Source organism: Ictidomys tridecemlineatus, chromosome 10, assembly GCF_052094955.1.
Source record: "Ictidomys tridecemlineatus isolate mIctTri1 chromosome 10, mIctTri1.hap1, whole genome shotgun sequence".
NCBI classification, from domain to species: domain Eukaryota; kingdom Metazoa; phylum Chordata; class Mammalia; order Rodentia; family Sciuridae; genus Ictidomys; species Ictidomys tridecemlineatus.
In genome coordinates, this window is record NC_135486.1 from 117,032,261 (window position 1) to 117,053,090 (window position 20,830).

The following is a 20,830-nucleotide window of genomic DNA, read 5'->3' on the forward strand; positions in this document are numbered from 1 at the left end:
TGAGAGGATGGGCCTCAAGACTTTCTGGCTGGTGCTCCGCCTTGGCCAGTAACTGAAACTTTGACCCTCTGTGTCCTCATCTATAACCCAGAGACAGCAGCACCTGACCAGTGTTTTGTAAACCAGGGCCATTGTGGATGAGCGGCTGTGCAGGACAGGGTGCCACGGGCTCCCCAGCTCCTGCAGATCGCCCTTTACCAGATGGGAGCTGAACAAGCAGTACGCATGACGTCCTGGCGCAGTGGACATGCACAGGGCCTGTGCATGGGGGGCAGACCCCCCTCACACACTTGCATCTGCTACAAACACTAAGAGCCTGTGGACTTTGGCTACAAGGCCTTTATTGCAAACAAAATCTGAGGTATAAGAAGCTGACTCAGAACCCACGCCTGTCCAGCCAAGGAAGGGTGGTCTACACTCACCCCACGCCAGGCCTGGGCGCTGGGGCCCAGGGCTGTCCTCCAGAGTCCCAGGGCCTGTCCCTGCACTGAGGTAGCTGCATCTTGGCCCCCACAAGGACAAGGCCCCAGGGCTGCCGACTCCCACAGAACTCCCCCACTAGGAGGGGGAGGGCAGGCACAAGCCTGGCCCCTCGCACCCTGGCACACGTGTGCCCCACAAAGGTTCTGGCCTCTCAGCAAAGGCACGTTCCTGCCCGCCACCCAGGGGCAGCCCGGGCAGCCATGGGGCTGGGCAGCTGCCAGGTGGCCATGGGGGATTGGTGGGTCACTGCTGCTCCAGGCAGTCCTCGGTCACCCCCTGGGCGGCCAGCTCGGCCAGCACATTCTGCAGGTAGTTGGGGTCGGGGTAGCCATGGCCTGTCACGTTGCGGTCCATCTCTGTCTTGTGGTGGATCTCGTTCCACACCACGGTGTCAGTCTCGCCCGTGGTGCTGGACGTTCCAACTGTGAAGATCAGTCTCCTCTTCCAGGCCACCTTCAAGAGCTCCAAGACCTGCCAGAGGAGAAGGGAGGGCCCATGAGTGGCGCCCCTCAGGCCCTGCCCCTCCGCTCTCGCCGGAGATGAGCTCACCCAGGCCCAGCCCTGGATCCCATCTATGGGGCCCCTAGAACTCCAACTGCTGATGGGACGGCCCCACAGGGTCTCCCGTGGGTCCTGGCCATAGCCCTGCCCTCCCCACCTCGGCAGCCACCACCACTCTGCAGCCACTCTGCCCTCCTGCTCTCCCCATTCAGCCACGGAAGAGCCCAGCCTCGAGGTTGGGGTGCAGCTCAGGCCTAGCCTATGTGAGGTCCTAGCCCGACTCCCAGCAGCACAAAAATAAAGAAATAGAGTCCAGTACACACCTCCCAGCAGCCAGAGCACTTTCTCAAACTGGAGGACCCTCCCAAAGCATGCCTAGAAGGCAGCCAGGCCCAGCATCCCGTCGCCTCCCGCTGGGGGCTGGCTCCTGCCTGGGCTCAGCTGTTCTATCTGCCTGGAAGGTGCTTCCAGACTTTCTCATAGCTGCACAGTCCCTGTTCAGGTCTCAGTGCAGACAGAGGAACCAGCCATCTGACCCCATCCCACCCTGGGTGCAGGCCGTCCTGACTAAGCAAGTGCCCTAGCCTCTTCTTCCTGGCTTCTTCCTGGATCCACAGCAATGCTTTGGAAAGGAGTGGCAAACAGAGTGGCCCACCCCTGCTGGCCCACTCCCTGGGGGTCCCAGTGGGCCCCATCTTCTGCCACATTAAGGTGATGGGGCGATAGGGGCAACGGGTCTTCACCTTGCGGCCCTGGGCGTTGTCTGGAAGGTAGCACTGGCGGGGAAACCCTCTGGCAGTGAACGGCTTTCCTGGATTGGGGTGCTCAGGGCCCTGAAAAAGGAACAGATGCCAAGATGTGAGAGCTGTGGGTGGCCATGGACAGCTGCAGAGGCTCACAGGACACGGAAGCCCAGGCTCATGCTCCAGCCTTCCTGGCCAGCTCAAGTGACCCAATGACTCTGGTCCCTCAAAGACCCAAAGTGAATGTGGCCTCCCCCATGAACGCCCTCCCTTGAGCCTGCGCCAATCTGTCTGGCATCACCACTGCCACTTCTACCCTGCAAGAGCCAGGACTGACCCTCTTCTGCTCTGGGGATGCTCTAAGCACTGGGTTTCCTCGGATCTTTCTTTGTGACCCTGAGGGCACCCCTCCACATGCTCACTGGGTGGCACCTTGCTCCAAGAACTGGCTGGAGTAGTGTGGCAGGGGAGGGATGGTGACAACCTCCTGCCCTCCACCGCATACAACTCAGTCCCCTCCCTCAGAGGTGCTGACCTGATCACAAGATAGGAAACCTGGTCGGGGGAGAGCACGGATTCACCAAGGCTCCACACAGCAGACCTCATCTGGCTCCAGCTACTCCTGCCCTAGGTTGAGACAGGCCCTGGCCCAGGCTTTCCTCTAGGACCTGTGCTTGCATTCCTGAAATCCAGCCTTGGCCCTGCCACGTCCAGCCCAGGCTTAGTGGTCACTGAGTAGATCTCTCAGGAACAGGGCCCCACCCCACTCCCTGGTGCCTGCAGGGGGCTCCGCAGCTCCTCAGCACTGCTCCTCTTGCTGTCTGCCTTGTCCTCCAACCAGCCCAAGTCCAGCTGGAATGACCCCTCCTCCAGGAGGCCTTCTGTGCTCGGAGGAAGGACAGAGGGCTACTGCTTTCCTCCACAGCCACAGTCCCCAGCACTGTTGCTTTTGCGTTCTGCCTCCCTGGCCCCAGCCTCAAGGAAGCAGGGAGTCTGGGGCTGGCAGCAGGGACCCTGGTACCCCATCCCCGGGGTGGGGCAGGAGAACAGCACTTGGGTGTGACTGACCCCTCCTGAGGTGGCCCCTTACCTGGATGCCGTGAGGAATGTTGTAAACTATGAGTATCGTCCCGCAGTCCTCGTGGCCAGGCAGTGACACCTGGAACCTGAAAACCTCCATCTTCCCCCGGGGCTGGGTCCCGGTCTTCTCCCCATAGATGGTTTTGCAGGAAGGACACTGCAGGCTCCCATCCTAAGACAGTAAGACACAGCAGACTGAGCCAGCGGCCCAACCAAACTGGTCAGCCAGCCACTGCCTCGGCGGGAGGAGGTCACCAGGGAGAAGCTGGCATGGCTCACAGGGTGCCCAGGCAGCCTCCTCTCAGAGGACCTGAACTCCAGCAGCTCAGGCTCAAAAGGGAAGTTCTACACCACAACTCCTCACGCTGCTCTTATTCAAAGGGTAAGTTCAGGAGACTGGCATTGGGTAGGAAAATCAGGGTCAGGAGCAAGTCTCTAGTCCAGTCACCTTTGGAACCATACAGAAAATCCTGCAACTGATGATGAGCTGCATGCAGGACGCTACATGACGGACAGGACACTGCGAACAGGGCCCAGGCATGACCAAATGGCCATCATGTGACTTAGTTTCCACTGTCCTCCCAACCCCTGCTCACGCTGGCTAAACCCCTCTACAGGAACAGCAGCCAGGGGTCAGCCACTGATAGCCTGAGTGGGACCCTTCCCCTGTAGAGTGGAACAGGACCCTGAATCAGGGGCCTGGCTCTGCACCACCTGGGCATGTTCCCCTCCCTGGGCCTTTTCTTCATAAGCACAGGCCTGACTGCAGAGGAACATCACAAAGAAGATGTGAGGTGCCTGGAAGTGGGAGGGTTAACATGAGTCTGCTGTAGGAGGAGCCCAGGATCTCTCCCTGAGCTGGCTGCAGGAGTTGGTTTCCTTCCTAAAGCACATGGCAGGCCTAGGAGAGCTGGCCAGGCCTTCACAATGGTCTCCAGGCCGGCTCCAGGGCTTGACTAACTTTCCAGGAGCAATACCACGCTTGCTACCCAGGCCTAGCAGCCGACCCTCCTCCTGCTGCAGTGCGAGGACTGCAGACATCTCAGAGCTGTTCTGCCCAGCTTCCTACTCAGAGCCAGCATGCCAGGACTAAGGCTGCGGGAGCAGGTCACCTCTACCCGCCCCTGGGCCACCATGGACACCTTGTTCCCGTTGCAGTACATGGCCAGCAGACACAGCAGGTGGAAGGTATGGCTGCACTTGGTGAGGCGGCCCACGGCCACAGGCCCTAGGGTCTTGCTGTCAGTCACGTCGCCATAGCCAGACACCCCGCACAGCTTCTCCATGCAGATGATGCAGTCCTGCAGGGAGCAGACAGGGTGAGCTCGCCAACAGCTGGCCAGGCCACAAGGGGCCAGGCTGGGAGGGAAAGGCAGAAACACCACAGCTGGGGTCAATCACTGTGACATGTGCCTACAAAGGGCTGACCAGAGCCTGGCCCAGAAGGACAATGAAAACAGCCAGACGGGAGGACAGAAGAAGGGGAAGCTGGGAGCTGGCCTTTTTAAAAAGGACACAGAAACTGTGAGATAGACAAGCAGGGATGTTCCAAAACATGGAATAAGACGTGCAGCTTCAGGGGACACCAGGCCAGCACAAGTAAGAGATGAGACCAGGGCAGGGTCAGAGCCAGATCTTGACCACTGTGCTCAGGAGTGGAGGTACCCTGTGAGCCAGGGCCTGCTGAAGAGTTTTTGGTTTGCTTTTTTTGGTACCAAGGATTGAATCCGGGGGTGCTTAACCACTGAGCCGTGTGTGTGTGTGTGTGTGTGTGTGTGTGTGTGTGTGAGCTGTAGATGGACATATCTTTAATTATTTTATTTGGTGCTGAAAATTGAACCCAGTGCCTAACATATGCTAGGCAAGCACTCCACTACTGATCCACAACCTCGATCCCCCAGCTTTTTTTATGTTTTTTAATTGTAGTTGGACACAATGACTTTATTTATTTATTTTCTTCTTCTTCTTTTTTTTTAAAATGTGGTTCTGAGGATCGAACCCAGGGCCTCTCACATGCTAGGCAAGTGCTCTATCACTGAGCCACAACCCTAGCACTGGCCCTCTTTATATTTTTTATTTAGAGACAGGGTCTCGCTGAGTTGCTTAGGGCCTTGCTAAGTTGCTGAGGCTAGCTTTGAACTCTTGATCCTCTTGCCTCAGCTTCCCGAGCTGCTGGGATTGCAGGAGTGAGCCACAGTGCTCAGCCTAGCTTTAACCCCACTCCAGTACCTCCAAGAGGAAAGTAGTGCCAGAGCCCCCAAGGCGTAGCTCAGCAGAGTGGGGTTTTGTTTCCATGTTTTGGAACATCCCTCACCAGCACTACCAGTCAGAAAAGCAAGTGTCACCTGGATAAGGCCACCTCACTCCTGCACCAGTGGCAGCCTGAGGGGAGTGAGGCCAATGTGTCCAAGCCTCGTCTCGTGTCCAAGCCTTACCTCGAGCCCCCTGGCCCCAGGGATGGCCTGCATTACTCAGGTCTGTGCTGAGAGCAGGGCTCAAGCAAACACTTCTGTGAGGTGGGAATGACGCAGGCCCCTGGATCCCTGGCTGCCTTGTCCCAATCATGCCCACCTCCCTTGGGAGGCGTGGGGTTGGCACTAGACCTGGAGCCTGACGCACACTCCAGAGACTCTGGGGAGGTCCCCCATGGGCTGAGTGTGGCCAGGGACCCTTCGGCAGAAGTCCATTCTTGTCTGCAAACTGAACAGCAGTGGTGTGGCTCGCAGGACACGTACCTCGTCTGGGGGTGTCTTCAACTCCTCGGTATAGCTTCTGATCACTTGCTCGGGCTCTGGCTTTGGAGACCCTTCTGCAAGAGACGAGAAGGTGAGCGCTGTCCCAGGCACCCAAGCAGAGGAGAGCAATGCGGGGAGGAAGGCAGATAGGCGAAGCCCAGGCTGCCAGGAAGAAATGTTAGGGGCCAAGATGGAAGGTTAGCAGGCAAGCCAGAACAGCCTGAGTAGGCACAGGGCGGCCTGCAGCCCCGCCTAGACCACCCTCAAGGCCCAACCTGGCCTGGGGCGTGGCATGGAGGAGGCAGAGGAGCAAAAACAGAGCAGCACCTCGCAACTCCCCAAGTTGCATCCCAGGCAATCAGACCCAGGCCCCTCTGAGAATGCCAAAAATGTCTGACGAACCACCCCAGAGAAGCTTCGGCAGTGTTGTTTACTCCGCTTCCACCACTCTTGGGTGAAAATGCACCAGGTCAGCCCATGTGGTATCTTATAGGTCTGCACACTGCAAATGACAGGTGCACTGACGCTGTTACAGTGCACCACCTGCCTCAGAACTGGGGGGGGGTCTCAGTCACATGCCTACTCAGCTCCAAGCTAAGTGACTCTAGAAAGCAGCTGGAACACAGGGAGACATATGCTGGCTGCTGGCAGCTCAGGTTGTACACATGCAAGGCAGAGTTGGGAGACTCTGCAAGAGGGACATGAGGCCCTGCAATGGCAGCATCAGCACAGCAGCTCCCCGAGGCAATAGGGACAATCAGAGGGCGGCCAAGCCTTCAGCAGGAGCCTAAGACATGGGGAGGCAGCACAGTCCTGCCAAAGACCTGTCGGGGCTCCCCATTCTGCCTCAAGGTCACACTAGGGTTCCTGGTCCCTGAGTCCAGGAGGGAAGGGTCTCCTGGTTTGAACCTAAGTGCATGGCACTCAGCCTGTGGCCTCAAACACTTAGAAATATGAGGGCTCATGACTATTTGGGAAGGTGACTTGGAGGAGCAGAGGCCAGAATCAGTGACTTGATTCTGACTCTCTGGCTATGACCACATCCCACCACCTCAGAGGCGCAGCCTCCTCAGCTACAAATGGAGAAGTCCCACACCTAGTAAGCTAAAGCAGCAGGGGGCTGCCACCAGCAAAGGAGTCCCAGACACACGGTTACACACCCACATAGCCCCCATCCCCACCCCATGCACACCCACACCCACAGGCTTCCACATGCACCCTATGCATAACCATGTACCCATATACCCGTGTCTCATACACACGCATGTACCATATACCTACATACCTTACACACTCGTATGCCCACATGCAATCACATGCATCCACACACATCCCCCACACCTATATGTAACCCATATATACCCACATGCATCCATATATACCCTATACATGCCCTATATACACAAGTGTCCTACACACACCACACACCCCATGCACACAACTTAGCAGCCCATCCACACACCTCCCCTAAAACCTCCTTCGACACCCTTCCCAAGACTTCCAAAGCCCATTTGATGGCTCTGGTGAGAGCCCAGCCACAGGCACAGGGAGGCCATCCTGGAAGTTAGGACGTCCGCTGACTGAGGGGAGTCTTCTGTCTTGAAAAGCCCAGTGGCCTCAGAAGGCTCCAGGAGAGCCAGGGACCCCTCTGCCAGGACCAGCACCTGGCCCAGCTCACCAGGCAGCCTTTCAAAACCAAAGGGAGCTCCCACTAGCCATGGTTCTCAACCAGGGCCGACCAGGAGCCCATCAACCCCGGGGAAGGCACATCTGGACTCAGAACACCACAGGATCTACTGAGAGCCTGTGCTCTTCCCAGGCAACTGGTTGCCCTGGAGGTCACCAGTCACCCTGCCCAGTTTCACCTCCACCAAGGCAGAGCGAAAGCAGCACGCACAGAGTCCAGGACTGGGGCTCAGGACCCCAAAACCAGCTCTTTTCCCGGGCACACCTCCACATCTCACGACTGCCACTGTTGGCATGTGCCAAGCACTTTACATGTCCTTCCTGTTCCCAACCCACCTAGCAGGAGGTGCCACCTCATGAATGGAGAAACTTGCGTGAGCTCAGGAGGCTAATGTAGGCAAGAGCCGAGACTAAAGGTAGGCTGACAGGGCTGCAGCCCAGGCCCCTGTCCAGCATGGCACCATCAAGAACGCCATCTGCGATTCCACTGTCCAGCTTAGAACAGCGCAGAACTGCCACAAGCTCCTCCACGCAAACTTTGTTAAAATTCCCAGCACCTTCTGTAGCTATGAAACCCCTTTTGCCCGGGCCACATGATGGACAGGGCAGTGGTCACCAGGGGAACCCACATGGGCAGCAAACCCGACAGCTACTTTGAGGGCCTTTTTAAAATTTTTTTGGTACTGGGGATTGGAACCAGGGTCACTCGACCACTGAGCACATCCCCCAGCCCTACTTTGTATTTTATTTAGGGGCGGGGTCTCACTGAGTTGCTTAGCACCTTGCTGTTGCTGAGGCTGGCTTTGAACTCGCAATTGTCCTATCTCATCAGCCACCCCTGCCGCTGGGATTACAGGCCCGTGTCACTGCACCAGACTTGAGGGCCTTTCTTGATACATACACTGGCCCCATGGAAAAACAGTCACCCCAGAATCCCAAGCTATGCCTCATCCACACCTTGAGGTTTGCAAAGTTACAGGTCCTCATGAACAAGCCCCTCTCACTTCGACTGTGCTGGGAACCTCAGATTCCCAGGAGCCACCTCTGTTGCCAGGCGAGGGCAGGGAGAAGGGCCACAGGAAGGGAGAAGGGCCATGGAGGTTAAAGAAGAAATCGACACAGAGAGCCAGAGGCAGCAAGACTCGGAGGAGGCTTAGCAGAGGCCAGAGAGCATTTGTGAATAGGAACTACCTTTCACGGACACTTTCCTCAGTCTCTTAACTGAGCTGTGGCTTTTAGAGGCCAAACAGGAGGCGGGAGGGCTGGCGGGCTGGGGTGCGCGGCTAAGACACACAGGGAGTCCAATGGCTGACATCAGCACACTCGTCATGCCTGCACGGGTGCGAGATCAGACATGCAGAGAGGGGGAGAAATGTTAGGAGGCTTTCAGCAGGTGACCTTCACAAACCCTGCTGAGTCGGAGGTGGCAGCACCACAAATGGCCATCAGGACCTGCAGGATCTCTGGAGAGCCTGGCCTCTAGAAGGAGCTCCCTGTGCTGCAGGAACAAGTTCCAGACCAGGAACCAGGGAGAGCTGGTGAAATGGCCCGGCTCACCAGAGCCCTGGCCCAAAAGTCCCCAGGTGTCTGCCAAGCAACTTCATAGCCTGTACCCAGAGCGTGCAGGGAGCGGCCACTTGCTCTAGAAGAGCAGAGGGGAGATCACCACCCAAGAAGCCTCCTCGGCAGTTCTGGGCAGTGCCAGGCTCAGGAGGGGCAGGTGCTGCGGCAATGTGGCAGGGTGCAGCCAGGCTGCGGAAACTGCCTCCTGAGCAGGGCTGGTGACAAGGACTAGTCTCGCATGGGGCCTCTGGGCCTGGCCACACCCTCCTGCCTTCAGTCATCCTGTCTTCTGTGGGCTATTTCTGCTTTCTCTGCCCCACCTGGCAAACCTAGTGACATGGTCTGGAGACATGGCGGAGGCAGGACACCCCCCTCTGGACTGCTTCCAAACTGAGGTGACCCCCCCAGCTCCTAGCAGTGGGTTCCTTCCCGGGTGCCACTGCGAGGAGCTGCAGCAGGTAGCAGGGCGGAGATGCATGTGCCTCTCTGCCCAGCTGGACCCTCCCTCACGCTGTCCCCTTCCTACTCTCTGATGACTCAACACTGCATGGGACACACTGATCTGCTAGAGGTCTTCATTCCCGCCACACCCTCGCCTACCCCTCTGTCCACTCCCTGTCACTGATTAGTCTGGCTCAAAAGCACCTTCTCCCCAGAGGAAAGAAGCTCTGGGCTTCTCAGCCACACTAGAGAGTGGTTTTCCCTGTCCTTGAAACCTGGCTCAGGCACTGGGCATAGCAGGGTACCAGGGGCACCTCCTTCCTGGACCCCATTCCTCTCCAGGATAGGTTGGGACAGATAGTGATGCCCCCCACCAGGTGATTCAGAGGTGCGAGGAGTAGCCAGGCCAGCCACTGTGGCCTCATGACAAGATCAAAACTCCCTACCTGGCAAATGTGCCCAGTCAGGGACAGAGGCAAAGGCTAGCCACCTGCTGGACAGCACAGCCAAATGAGGGAAGGGTTACCGTAGTAGCTATTCAGCAGGAAGCACTTGCACCACAGAAGACCCAGGCGCACACTGGGGCCAGATGCCCGAGCTGACCCACTTCCTGCTGTCACTGCAATGCCACCACAAGCTGAGACTGTTCCTGGGCTCAAATGTATTCCCCGGGGAACAGAATGTCAGGTAGACAGAATGACGAACAGGCACAGGTGTCAGAAAGAGGTTGGGAGCAGGGACAGGTGGTTTCCCTTAGAGAAACATCTCTGGATGGACAGCGTCCTCTGACTAAACATGTCCCTCTTCACTCAGATCTCTGAAGTGCCACCTCTGCAGGCCTTAGGCTTTCTCTGACCCTTTATGGGGAGGGACCATGTCCTCCTCCAACTCTACACCTGTGCCTGCTTTGCTTTCCTTCTCACTTCTTCACCATCTGAATCACTCGCTCCAGCTGACCACTTCCCCTAAGCACGCACACCACGGGGTGAGCAGCTCTGCTGACGACCATTGCTAGCACCCAGGGCACAGTCCTAGGAGGCACACCACGTGTCAGCTAAGGAATGAAGGCATCCCAGGGCCACCACTGGCAGCCCCCAGGAAGCCAGCATCGCAACACTCCTCCCCTGTCACCATAGGACCTAGCCCCACACACTCTAGTCACCAACAAGGAAGGAAGGCTCGACACCACACCTGGAGAGAAGGCAGCCCCTGCCCTGTGGCTCTGCCTTCTAGAGAAAGGTCTGAAAACCACCCCAAACCCACAGACTCAACTCATCACAGCAGCAGCAAGCAGCGGGCAGGACTGGGGGCCGCCCAGGCAGGGGCCTCTGCATCTTCCTCAGCAGCAGGACTCGGCACAGCCCCCTCAGTGGAGAGGCCCTTGAGCCTGAGCTCCCATTTCTACTCTCCACAACTGCACACACTGCCTTCCCGACACCAGAGGTCAGCCTTTCACCTAGTGGCCAGGGCTGAGATCCAACCTGTCCTCCTTCCACTCTGGCCTCTCCACCAGGTTCAAGCCCAGGGTCACCTCTTGCTGGCTGGTCTTGGGCAAGTTCCTAACAGGAGTGTAAGCCGCAGGCCACTGGGACAGATGCCACTTACTCGTCTTTCACAGGCTCCACCCCCATCCCACTTGGAGGCACAGCTCCTTCATCCCACACAGAAGTGGTTACAAACCGGCCTGCAAGACCAGTCCCCAAATGCTCACCTCCCTGCAGCCAGGCATGGCACATTCAGGAATCCAGCCCTTGATTCTTGGAGGCCGGTTGGGGTCCTCTCATTCCCTGGTGGCCCAGAAAATGGTCCCACCAAAAGGTATCAACCACTGAGAGGTGGCAATGTGGCAACAGGCTCCAGTATCTCCTTATTTCCTACCTGGAACCAACTTCCTGAACTGTGGGGGTCTGTTTCCCTACCAGTCTAGAATGTGTGAGGCCCTGAGTTCCATGCCCAGAACCACAAAAAAATAAAAACGAGCCTAGTGTCGTGGTGCACACCTATAATCCCAACAACTCAGGAGGCTGAGGGCAAGAGGACCACTAGTTTGAGGCCAGCCTCAGCAACCTAACAAAATCCTAATTTAAAAAAAAAAAAAGGTATAGAAGGGGTTGGCCAGTGCTATTCAGGTAAACCTAAAGGCCACAAAGAAAGGTGTTTAACATCTATATTACAGTCTCAGTGGCCACCCTGGCAGAACTTGATGCGGCTGCTGAAGACCCCAAGTTCAGAGCTGGGCCTGTGGGGGTCAGGCCTTTTCCATCACGGACATCCCTGCACACAGCAGCACTCAGCGTTGGTGTGTGACTCACCTATGGCACCCATGCTGAGTGGCCCAAGGTGGGCAGGAAAGTCCTGGTCAGCATGTCTGCTCACTCTTTCCTCTCAGCCGGGAAGAGGCTCATGGCTGAGCAGCGGAAGTAGGGCTGAGAGGCTGCCGGGCTTCCCTGCCGTTACAGTCCCCTGTCCATCTTCTACCACTTCTCTAGTGTCCCTTTCCAGGTGCCTCCCGTGTCCCCCAGGAGGCTCCAGGGCCTCCTGTGCCCCAAGCCACTCCCCTGATGCCACCCACAGTCCCCCTTTCTACACCACAGTCACTTCCCTGTCCAGCACCTCCTCCACCAGGCTCAGGAGCACCTGGTACCACAGGGAAGAACCCAGGTTCTGAGCCCAGGGCTGCGTCAGGGATTTGAACTCCCCGAGCCTCCGCCTCCTCACCGATGCCTTGGGTTATTTAGGGATCAAACACAGGAACACGCACCAGAGCCCCAGTCACTCCTCTGAGTCACTGTCCCAATGACAACACCACATAGCCGCCCTGCACCAGGCCTGGCAAGTCTACCCACACTGCAGGCTACCAGGACTCAATAAACCTAACTGTCACCCGATCCCCTGCCAGTTGCAAATGATGGGGTTCACTGCCACACCTGCACTTTTACACACCTCACAGTTCCCTCAAGTTACGAGTGCCCTCAGAGGCGCCTCAAGACCCAGAAGAAGACTTTTATTATTTTTGTGATGCTGGAGAGAAGTTGCTGAAGCTTTGGATTTGTGATCCTCCTGCCTCAGCCTCCCAAGTAGTTGGGATTACAGGCAGGTGCCACCAGGCCTGACTGTAAAAGGACTTTATATAAGTAAGCATCAAGACATATAGGGCTGGGGGTATAGCTCAGCTGGTAGAGTGCATGTCTGGCATACACAAGGCCCTGTGTCCAATTCCCAGCACCACCAAAAAAAAAAAAAAAAAAAAAAAAAAAGATATATAGGCAACAAATGATACACATGGAACCAGGAGACGAGATGTAGCTACAACCAGGTGGCTTATGAGCCCTGGAGAGCCCCTGCCTTGAGCACTTCAGGGCAGAAAGGTGGCTCTAACTCTCATTCAATTCAAAAATTAAAAAGGATGAGAAAGGTCCACACCAATGCACCACATCAGGTCCCACCACCCTAGAATGCTCAGGGGCGGGGGCACCCAAGCTCATGCCCAGGGGTACACCAATCGGAAAGAGGCAGCAATCCCCCAAGGAGCCCCTTTAGATACACCTGAGGGCCCAGAAGGTGACAAGCCCCCCCACCTCATCCTTCCCACCAAGCCCTGCGGGGAACAGCCTGTTCAGGGCACCTACCTGCCAGTGCTTGCTGGACCCTGCTGGGCTTTGGCATCTGCAATGGCACAGTGGCGGGGATGCTCCCAGGGCTGCTGGAGGGACCGCTGGGAAGGGAGGCACTTGGGGAGGAAAGAAGAGAGCAAAGCTGAGTACAGGGCACTGCCTCCCTAGAAAAGAGGGGAGGGAACCGCACTGAGTCGAGGCACCTTCTTGCTTCCCCAGCTGCCTCTGAGGGAAGGAGCCCCTGGGTTCTTTTTTGAACAGTTCAAAGACCATAAAGATGACCCTAAAAGAGGAGCTCGAATCATTCTGAGCTCACTAGCTTCATTACAGTGAAGATCTCAGGGAGCCCGGCGGAGATCACGGTGGAGACCACGTTAGTTAGTGATCGAGGGCATCACCACCAGTAACAAGGCAAATCAGTATCTTGCAGGCCACAATAAGATGCTCCCAAAGGGACTTATCATCGTTATTGTGGGATTCCTGCTGAAAAATGCATGTCTTAGTCCAACCGTGGAAAAAGATCAGACAAACCCAAATCAAGAAATGTTTGATCAAGCACCTTGTTAAAGTGGTGAGCTTTGGGGCTGGGGATGTGCCTCAAGCGGTAGCGCGCTTGCCTGGCATGCATGCAGCCCGGGTTCGATCCTCAGCACCACATACAAACAAAGATGTTGTGTCCACCGAAAACTAAGAAATAAATATTTTTTAAAAAATCCTCTCTTATCTCTAAAAAAAAAATGTGGCTTATATACACAATGGAATATTACTCAGCAATGTAAGAGAATAAAATCATTAAAAAAATAAAAATAAAGTGGTAGTGTTGGGATGGAACCCAGGGCCTCCACGGCCAGGCGAGTGCTACACCCCTGAGCTGCACCCCGACTCCGTGCGTCTCATTTGAACATCTCTCAACCATGTTGTCCTCAGAATCAGGAGGTAATCCTGCTGGGCCATTTTCTGCTCCTGCCAGGGTGTTCTGATCATGCAAAAAGGACTGGGAGCTGGCCACCTGGGCTGAGGTCTTATAAGCAAGCCAAGCTCCTTCCTGAGATGCTTCAACTGTCTTCTCTCTTAGAGGAAGGTGATCACCTAATGACTCTGAGGCTCCTAAGTGAAGGCGCTGAGACTCCTGCTCATTTCCCAGGCCAGTTCTCCAGGGAGCAAAGAGCTGCGGCCTCAGCTAAGAGGCCAGAAAAACCCAAGCTTGACTCTGCAACTTCAAATGAGTCAGAACCCAGTAGGCTAGAGGGGCCAAGCTCAAATATCCTCCAGAAATGGCTGCTCCCCTTATGGAAAGATCCCAGGAAGTGGAGCCCTCCCTCCCAGGGAAAGGTGCACATCTGGGCAGAAAGTCTGCTTTTTTTGGTTCTATCACCAAGGCCTAGAGCAGAGACCCTACAGTGAGGCTTCCAGCAACTTGAGACCAGGAAGCCAGGTTCTGTAGAAAATTCTCCAATTGTCTTTAGTCCCTCCACACAAGTTCCTGCTGTGTTCAGGAAGTCGCAGGAGGAGGACAGACTAGAGTGCATTCACCTGTCCGCCATCCTGAGATGGCTCAGGGGCAGAATGAGGAGGCTGAAGGGAAGGACATCCAAAGCTTCTTCCACCCCCACCCCACCTTCAACTGGCAGCCAGTGCCAACCTGGCACACAGAAGGCACCTGTCACACGAAGAGCCCAGAATGTGAGGCCTGAAACACAACCCTCAGCACCTCCGACTGTGTGAGCTGTGCGCCCTGGGCATGCAAGACCCCCCTGAGCTCCAGTTTCCCTGCGGCTAATTCCAAGCCCTCCACAATCTAAGCCCTACACAAACACCCGGCTACCCAGGTCTCCATGGAGCAGAGGGAACAAAAGGCAGGCCCTCAGTAAACCCTGCAAAGCAACAAGATCAGAACAAAAGGGAACAAATCGGCCAGCCCAACTCCTGAATCCAGAGAAGAAAATCACCATGGAAAAGAACCAGCACTTATCCAAAAGCCCAAGGCAAACTACAAGCAAGGCTCTCGCTACACCCAGGTCTCCAATCCCACAGGCCTAAGGATAGCCACAGCCAGAATGCCCAGCCAGCACGCAGAGGGGGGAGTCGTCTCCCAGGCCAGGACAGCGGTGGTGGTGGCAGCAGCAAGAACAGCAGATGCAAGCCACGTGGTGAGGGAGGGCAGCGCCCACGGGCTAACCCAGCACCAGGCTCCACAGCCAATCATGCTGTGTGTGTGGAGCAACCTGCAATCCTGCAGCTCAGGAGGCTGAGGAAGAAGGATTGAGAGCTAAAAGCCAACCTTTAGCACTTAATAAGGCCCTAAAGCAATTTAGCCCTTTTCTCTAAATATTTTTAAAAGGGGTGGGGCTGGGGATGTGGCTCAGTAGTTAGGTACCCCTGGGTTCAAACCCCAGTACCAAAAAAAATAAATGCTGATCATGATCACCACCCAATCATCAAAATGCCAAGCAAGTTGGCAAGTTGTCATTCTCTCACAAAGATAGGAGTGTGTGTGACACATGTTGCAGTTTCACCCTCCCTCATCACAAGTTTTGGTGCTTAAAGGGATAAACTTCGGCTACCAGGAAATGTACTTAAACCCAGCAGCTCAGTTACAAATGCCCAGCCTGCCACATATTACTGCACATTCCTGGGGGCACGAGAAGAATCACACAGCCGGTTTCACTCAGATTGAGCAAGAAGCAATGGAGGACCACATACATGGGACTGAGGGTGTGGCAGTGGCAGAGCGCTTGCCGGCATGCTCAGGGTCTGGGTGTGCTCCCCAGCGCAGCAGGAAAAAAAGTAGCCCAGACATTCCAAAAACAGACATGGGCTCCCTAACAGCCTGCATTGCCACTCGCTCAGAAGGCAGCCCAGGTGCTACCGACTCTCTCTTGGACTCCCCCCAGCCCTCGCTGTGGTCTGGACTTGCACTGCCTGTCCTCCCACCTCTTCCCTCTACATGCCAAGTAACTTTCACCCAGTGCTGTTGACATTCACTTGGCTTTGAGACTCTACCACAGCCCCAGGAGGACACGGTGCCAAGGATTGCTCCGTTCTCCGGGCCTGCTAGGGTAAAAGATCAGATTTTTAATCAAGCCCCTGAAACTAAGGAAGGTCACATTACAAACTAGACCCAGGACAAGCCTTGTTTTCCAAAGCTTAGAGAGGCGCACACAGTGCAGTCACACCCTCCCAGCCCCAGCCATGGAGGAAGAAGGACGCACACCCATCCCGGGAGGCAGGCACTCTGAAGCGTCTCCACCCGAGCAGCAGGTTGGCCTGGTTCCTCCTGGCTTTGGTGCAGGGCAAGCTGTGACATGTGAGGTCCGCCTAGCACCAGAGGGAAACACCATGGGCCCAGCTACCTCCTCCTTGTCACTTGCCTAGCCGGCACCAATAGGGCCAAGAGGGTCTGAGGCCCTCGGGTGGGGAGCAAAAACCACAACAAATATTAGGGGGAGACTAATGAGAGCTTTGTACCATGAGAAGGAAACAAATCACCTGACTAAATCCCAGAATCCCAGCTCTAATGCCATTTACAAATTTGCCTCAAAGTAATTTGTAAGAATTTAAGAAGCCCCAGGAGGTGCCTGGTTTAGCATAATCCCATCTACTCAGGAGGCTGAGACAGGAGGATCACAAATTGGAGGCCAGCCTGGGCAACTCAACAAGACCCTTTCTCAAAATAAAAAAGAATTAGGGATATAGCTTAGTAACAGAGCACACTTTGGTTTAATTCCCAGTATCACAAAATTAAATACAATTTGAAAATATAAATGCTATCAGATGTAGTGGCACATGCCTGTAATTTCTGTGACTTTGGAAGTTGAGACAGGAAGATCACCAAGCTCCAGGCTAGCCTCAGCAACTTAGCAAGGCCCTAAGGACTTAAGAGACACTGTTGCAAAATAAAACATTAAAAAAGGAGCTGGGGGGCTGGGATTGTGGCTCAGCGATAGAGCACTCGCTTAGCATGAGCAGGGCCCTGTGTTCGATCCTCAGCACCACATAAAAATTAATGGATGAAATAAAGGTATTGTGTCCAACTATAACTTAAAAAAATATATATTTAAAAAAAAAAAGGGGGAGCTGGGGATGTGGCTCAGTGGTTAAGTGACTGCAGGTTCAATCTCCGGTACAAAAAAAAAAAAAAAAAAAGATACTCTGGGCTGGACTGCACCAATCTGGTAGCTGTATCACTAGTGCCACCAGTGGCCAGTGGCCACAGAGCCACATACTTCAACATTCTCCTCCTTACCCTGAGCTCCTGGCTCTCCTGCAACCTAGACTGTGGGCTTAGGGATCAAAGGTATACCTTCTCTCTCTACATCTTTGGTGCCTGGCACTGAGAATCAGTTCATCCCTAGTTACCGAAAATGTGCTGGGTACGGACAGCACTAGCCATGGGGACAAGTGCAGGTCAAAGGTCTAGAACTCAGTTTATCCTGAGGAAATGGAAGAACTGCTGATTTTAACCCATGTGGCAGCTAATGAGACTCAAGAATCAAAGGTCAGGTAGCTCCATGGGATGCCAGGCTATGGAGGACCATGGTACCTCAGCAACCCTGTGACACAGCAAAGACAATACAACAGGGACAACCAAGGGGGTAGGCACCCGGCCACATCTTCCCATCTGTCGACAAGACCTGAAGGGAGGACAGAAAGACCAGCGGTAACATGAGATACCTGGCTCCACCTGAAGTGGACGGTCCTGGGGGCAGGAGCTGCGGTCCCAGATGGGAGAAGCTGGAGCGGAAGAAGGGCTGGCTCCCCAGGGCGGGAGGTGCCCCACCCCAGGGGTTGGTCGTGTTCAGCCTGGGTGCAGACCTGGCCCCAGAGAGCGAGGGTTTGTTGTACGGGGCAAAGGCCTGGTGGGCCCCAAAGACAATAGCGGTCCTATGGGAGCCCTGGGGCACGGGGTACGCAGGGAGGTTAGTCATGGAGTGGCGGTAGCGGCCTGACACAGGGCCAGTTCCGCTGCCGTGGAGGCACTGATGGCAAGAGCAGGCGACTCCGGTGTGGCCCGGTGGGGCAATGACAGTGGTCACTGGGTAAGGCGGCCCTGCCTGGCGCCGCACGCTCCGGCAAAAGCTGGACGTCTTGTTGGTTTGCGTGTGGGTGGCATAGTTGACAGTGTAGTTGTAGCCCAGGGGAGCCAAGTCCACAAGCTGGTTGCCCCTGGCCACCTGCTGCTCCAGATAGTCGCAGACGCTGGCTTCATAGGCGGTCCAGGAGCCGTCGTCACTCAGCCACTCCCAGGTGATGCCCCGGCCTGGGGCTGAGTGCTGGGGGAACAGGTGCCTGCGCACAGCCCGCATGGTGCCTGTTTAAGAGGAGCAGGACCCATGAACCCAGAGCGGATAGTCACCCCCAAACCCAGGGAATCATTTTTTTTTTTTTTTTTTTGAGCTGGGGACAAACCCAGGGTCAAATGCATGCTAAACATGTGCTATCCCACTAGATACACCCCCACATCCAAACAAAATAAAGTGCAGGTACCTAAGGATTGGTGTTGGCTATTCTTTTTTTTCCCCTATTATTGAAGACTGAACCCAACAGTGTAAAGCTGCATCTCAACCCTTTCTATTCTGAGATAGCCTCAGCTAAGATGCTGAGGCTGGTCTCAAACTTGCCATCAATTCTCCTGTTTCGGCCTCCAAAACCACTGTGATTATAGGCATGTGCCACCCCTGAGCTATGCTGACTATTCTTTTATGGGTTTGTGTAAAAGCTCTCTAGGTAAAGAAACTAGGGCCCAAAGGATCAAGTGACAGAGGGAGGGAGATTCACATTCCTTGGCAAAGAGGTAATGCTAGATGTTTGGGTCAAATAATATGGCTCAGATTTGATAAGGCTTTTTGGAATGAATAATAATTTTTGGTGCTGGGGACTGAACCCAGAGCCTTAAGCATGCTAAGCATGTGCTTGTACCACTGAGTTACATCCCCAACCCTCAAAAAAAAATTTTTTTTTTTTTTTTTTTTTTTTGTACAGGGCTTAAATCCAGGGTGCTTAACCACCGAGTCACATCTCCAGCCTGTTTTTAGTTTTTTATTTTGAGACAGGGTCTTGCTGAGTTGCTTAGGGCCTCGAAAATTTGCTGAGGCTGGCTTTGAACTTGCAATCCTCCTGCCTCAACCTCCAGAGTTGCTGGGATTATAGACATGTACCACAGGGCCAAGTAGTAATTCCCTTCTGATAATTCAGTCTCCTGACCTTAGCCTTTGCCTGGATCCCAGCTTTGGGGAAGTGAGGACACCCTTAGCCCCCAAACCACATGTGACTCTACTGTCTAAGCATGGCTCCCCCTTTCAGAATACAGTTCAAAGTCCTTCCAGGGAATGGTAAGGTCCTCCTGCTCTATAGGTTGGTCTGTCTGTCCCAGTGACCTGACTGGCCGAGCTGAAACTTCAAAGTGGCCTCAGCCAGTACCTAACAGTTCGCAGCCTGGTGAGCACACATAGTTGTCTACTGCCATCCACCATGTGTCATCAGTCCTCTCTTTCTCAAATTTTGTGTTCAGCCTGGGTGCAGACCTGGCCCCAGAGAGCGAGGGTTTATTGTACAGGGCAAAGGCCTGGTGGGCCCCAAAGAACAAATTTTGTTCTCCTGGGCACACCATGAAGCTAGGGACTGTCATCCGCACCCACCTGCCTTGTGCTCTGTTAGGATGCTGAACAGGGTCCCTGGTTTCTACCCACTAGATGACAGCAACCCCTGCCCACCCAATAATGAAAACTAAAAAAGTCTCTAAACTCTGTCAAATGTCCCCGAGAACAAAAATTACACCAATCAAGAACCACAGATTAAAGGGAGAGGGACAGCTCCAAAGGAAGCTGATGGCCCCATTTTCAGTAATACTAATCCAAACACATCACAGATTTAAAAATACAGAAGTAGATGGGCTCGGTGGCACACACTGCAACTCTAGCAACTCAGGAGGCTGAGGCAGAGGAGGATCCCAAATTCAGAGCCATCCTTAGCAACTTATGAAGCCCTGAGCAATTTAGCAAGACCCTGTCTCAAATAAAAATAAGTAGGGCTGGGGACATGTGGCTCAGTGGTAAAGTGTCCCTGGAGTCAATTCCCAGCACAAACAAAATAAGAGGAGCAAACACAAATGCCCAGGAGCAAAGTACCCTGCTCAGGTCCAGTCACTGAGCGGAGGAGCAAGCACACCTCCAGGCCCTCACAGCACCATACAGAGCACCTCCCTGCAGCCAGCCAGAGACCTCAGAGCCCTGAAGGCCAGGGCAGACATTCCTGGTTTGGGAGACAGGGGGAAAGGGTGAGCCGCAACTGGCCAACGTGTCCTACAGCACATGTCCTCTATGAGTCACCTGGGGGAAGCCGTTCTCCCGCACAGCCCCTAAACCCCAGTAGTGTTGTTTCAGGAGTAGGATTAAGCTCTGCGAGTCACATCCACAACCCCCACAGCACAGCACCTGGCCCAAAAGAGGCATTCAGACGTGTACCAGAGACAGAAGTCTTACCAGTGTCCTGGCGGAACTGGGTCCAACTGGGGAGGTCGATAATATAAGGGGCCAGTGAGGGGTCAGCCTGGCCTAAAGGGATGCTGTGGGCCAGGCTTCCCAGCCCGAACCGCTGGCCCTTCTGCTGGACAAACTGTTGTTCGATGTAGCTACAGACGGTGGCACTGTAGGGGTGCCAGGTCCCCAGCCCATCCTGCCATTCCCACACAGCCACTGCCACAGGGCTGGTGTACACCTGTGCCAGGGAAGGGCTTGGGGCCATGGCCATCTTCCCCAGGACTCCCTCTGCTTCCCCGATGCCTTCAGACCACTCTGGGCTGCAGTCTCAGGTTCATTGCCCGGCGCCTCCAGCAGACCTGGGAACAGGACAGTCACAGCAGTTAGTTACTCATGCACATCTGAGGCTGGCGCTGAGGATCAGGCCTTCTCCCTGGGGGCATGTGAATAAGCAAGTACATGATGCGTCTCTGTTCTGTCAGCCAGGATGAATTCCTAGTTGTTTC

The 20,830-nt window shown here is 54.9% G+C and overlaps 1 protein-coding gene across 9 annotated transcripts in view; it reads right to left on the bottom strand.

Annotated features, from left to right (window-relative positions):
- Positions 1–324: 324 nt before the first annotated feature.
- Dtx2 (deltex E3 ubiquitin ligase 2) overlaps positions 325–20,830 on the bottom strand; it is a 30,822-nt gene continuing 10,316 nt past the window's right edge. For 4 of the 9 annotated variants that reach the window (XM_078023857.1, XM_078023859.1, XM_078023858.1 and 1 more), the window contains 9 exons: positions 20,328–20,683; positions 17,521–18,157; positions 12,862–13,010; positions 8,420–8,560; positions 5,543–5,616; positions 3,950–4,108; positions 2,818–2,979; positions 1,728–1,817; positions 325–954 (listed from right to left, as the gene is read on the bottom strand). In XM_078023857.1, coding sequence (XP_077879983.1) covers positions 727–954; positions 1,728–1,817; positions 2,818–2,979; positions 3,950–4,108; positions 5,543–5,616; positions 8,420–8,560; positions 12,862–13,010; positions 17,521–18,157; positions 20,328–20,595 — 1,908 coding nt within the window. In that variant the 5' untranslated portion in view covers positions 20,596–20,683 and the 3' untranslated portion in view covers positions 325–726. Of the gene's footprint in view, positions 955–1,727; positions 1,818–2,817; positions 2,980–3,949; positions 4,109–5,542; positions 5,617–8,419; positions 8,561–12,861; positions 13,011–17,520; positions 18,158–20,327; positions 20,684–20,830 lie in introns of those variants that run through there. The other 5 variants (XM_005328505.5, XM_078023863.1, XM_078023861.1 and 2 more) reach the window with 5 other exon arrangements.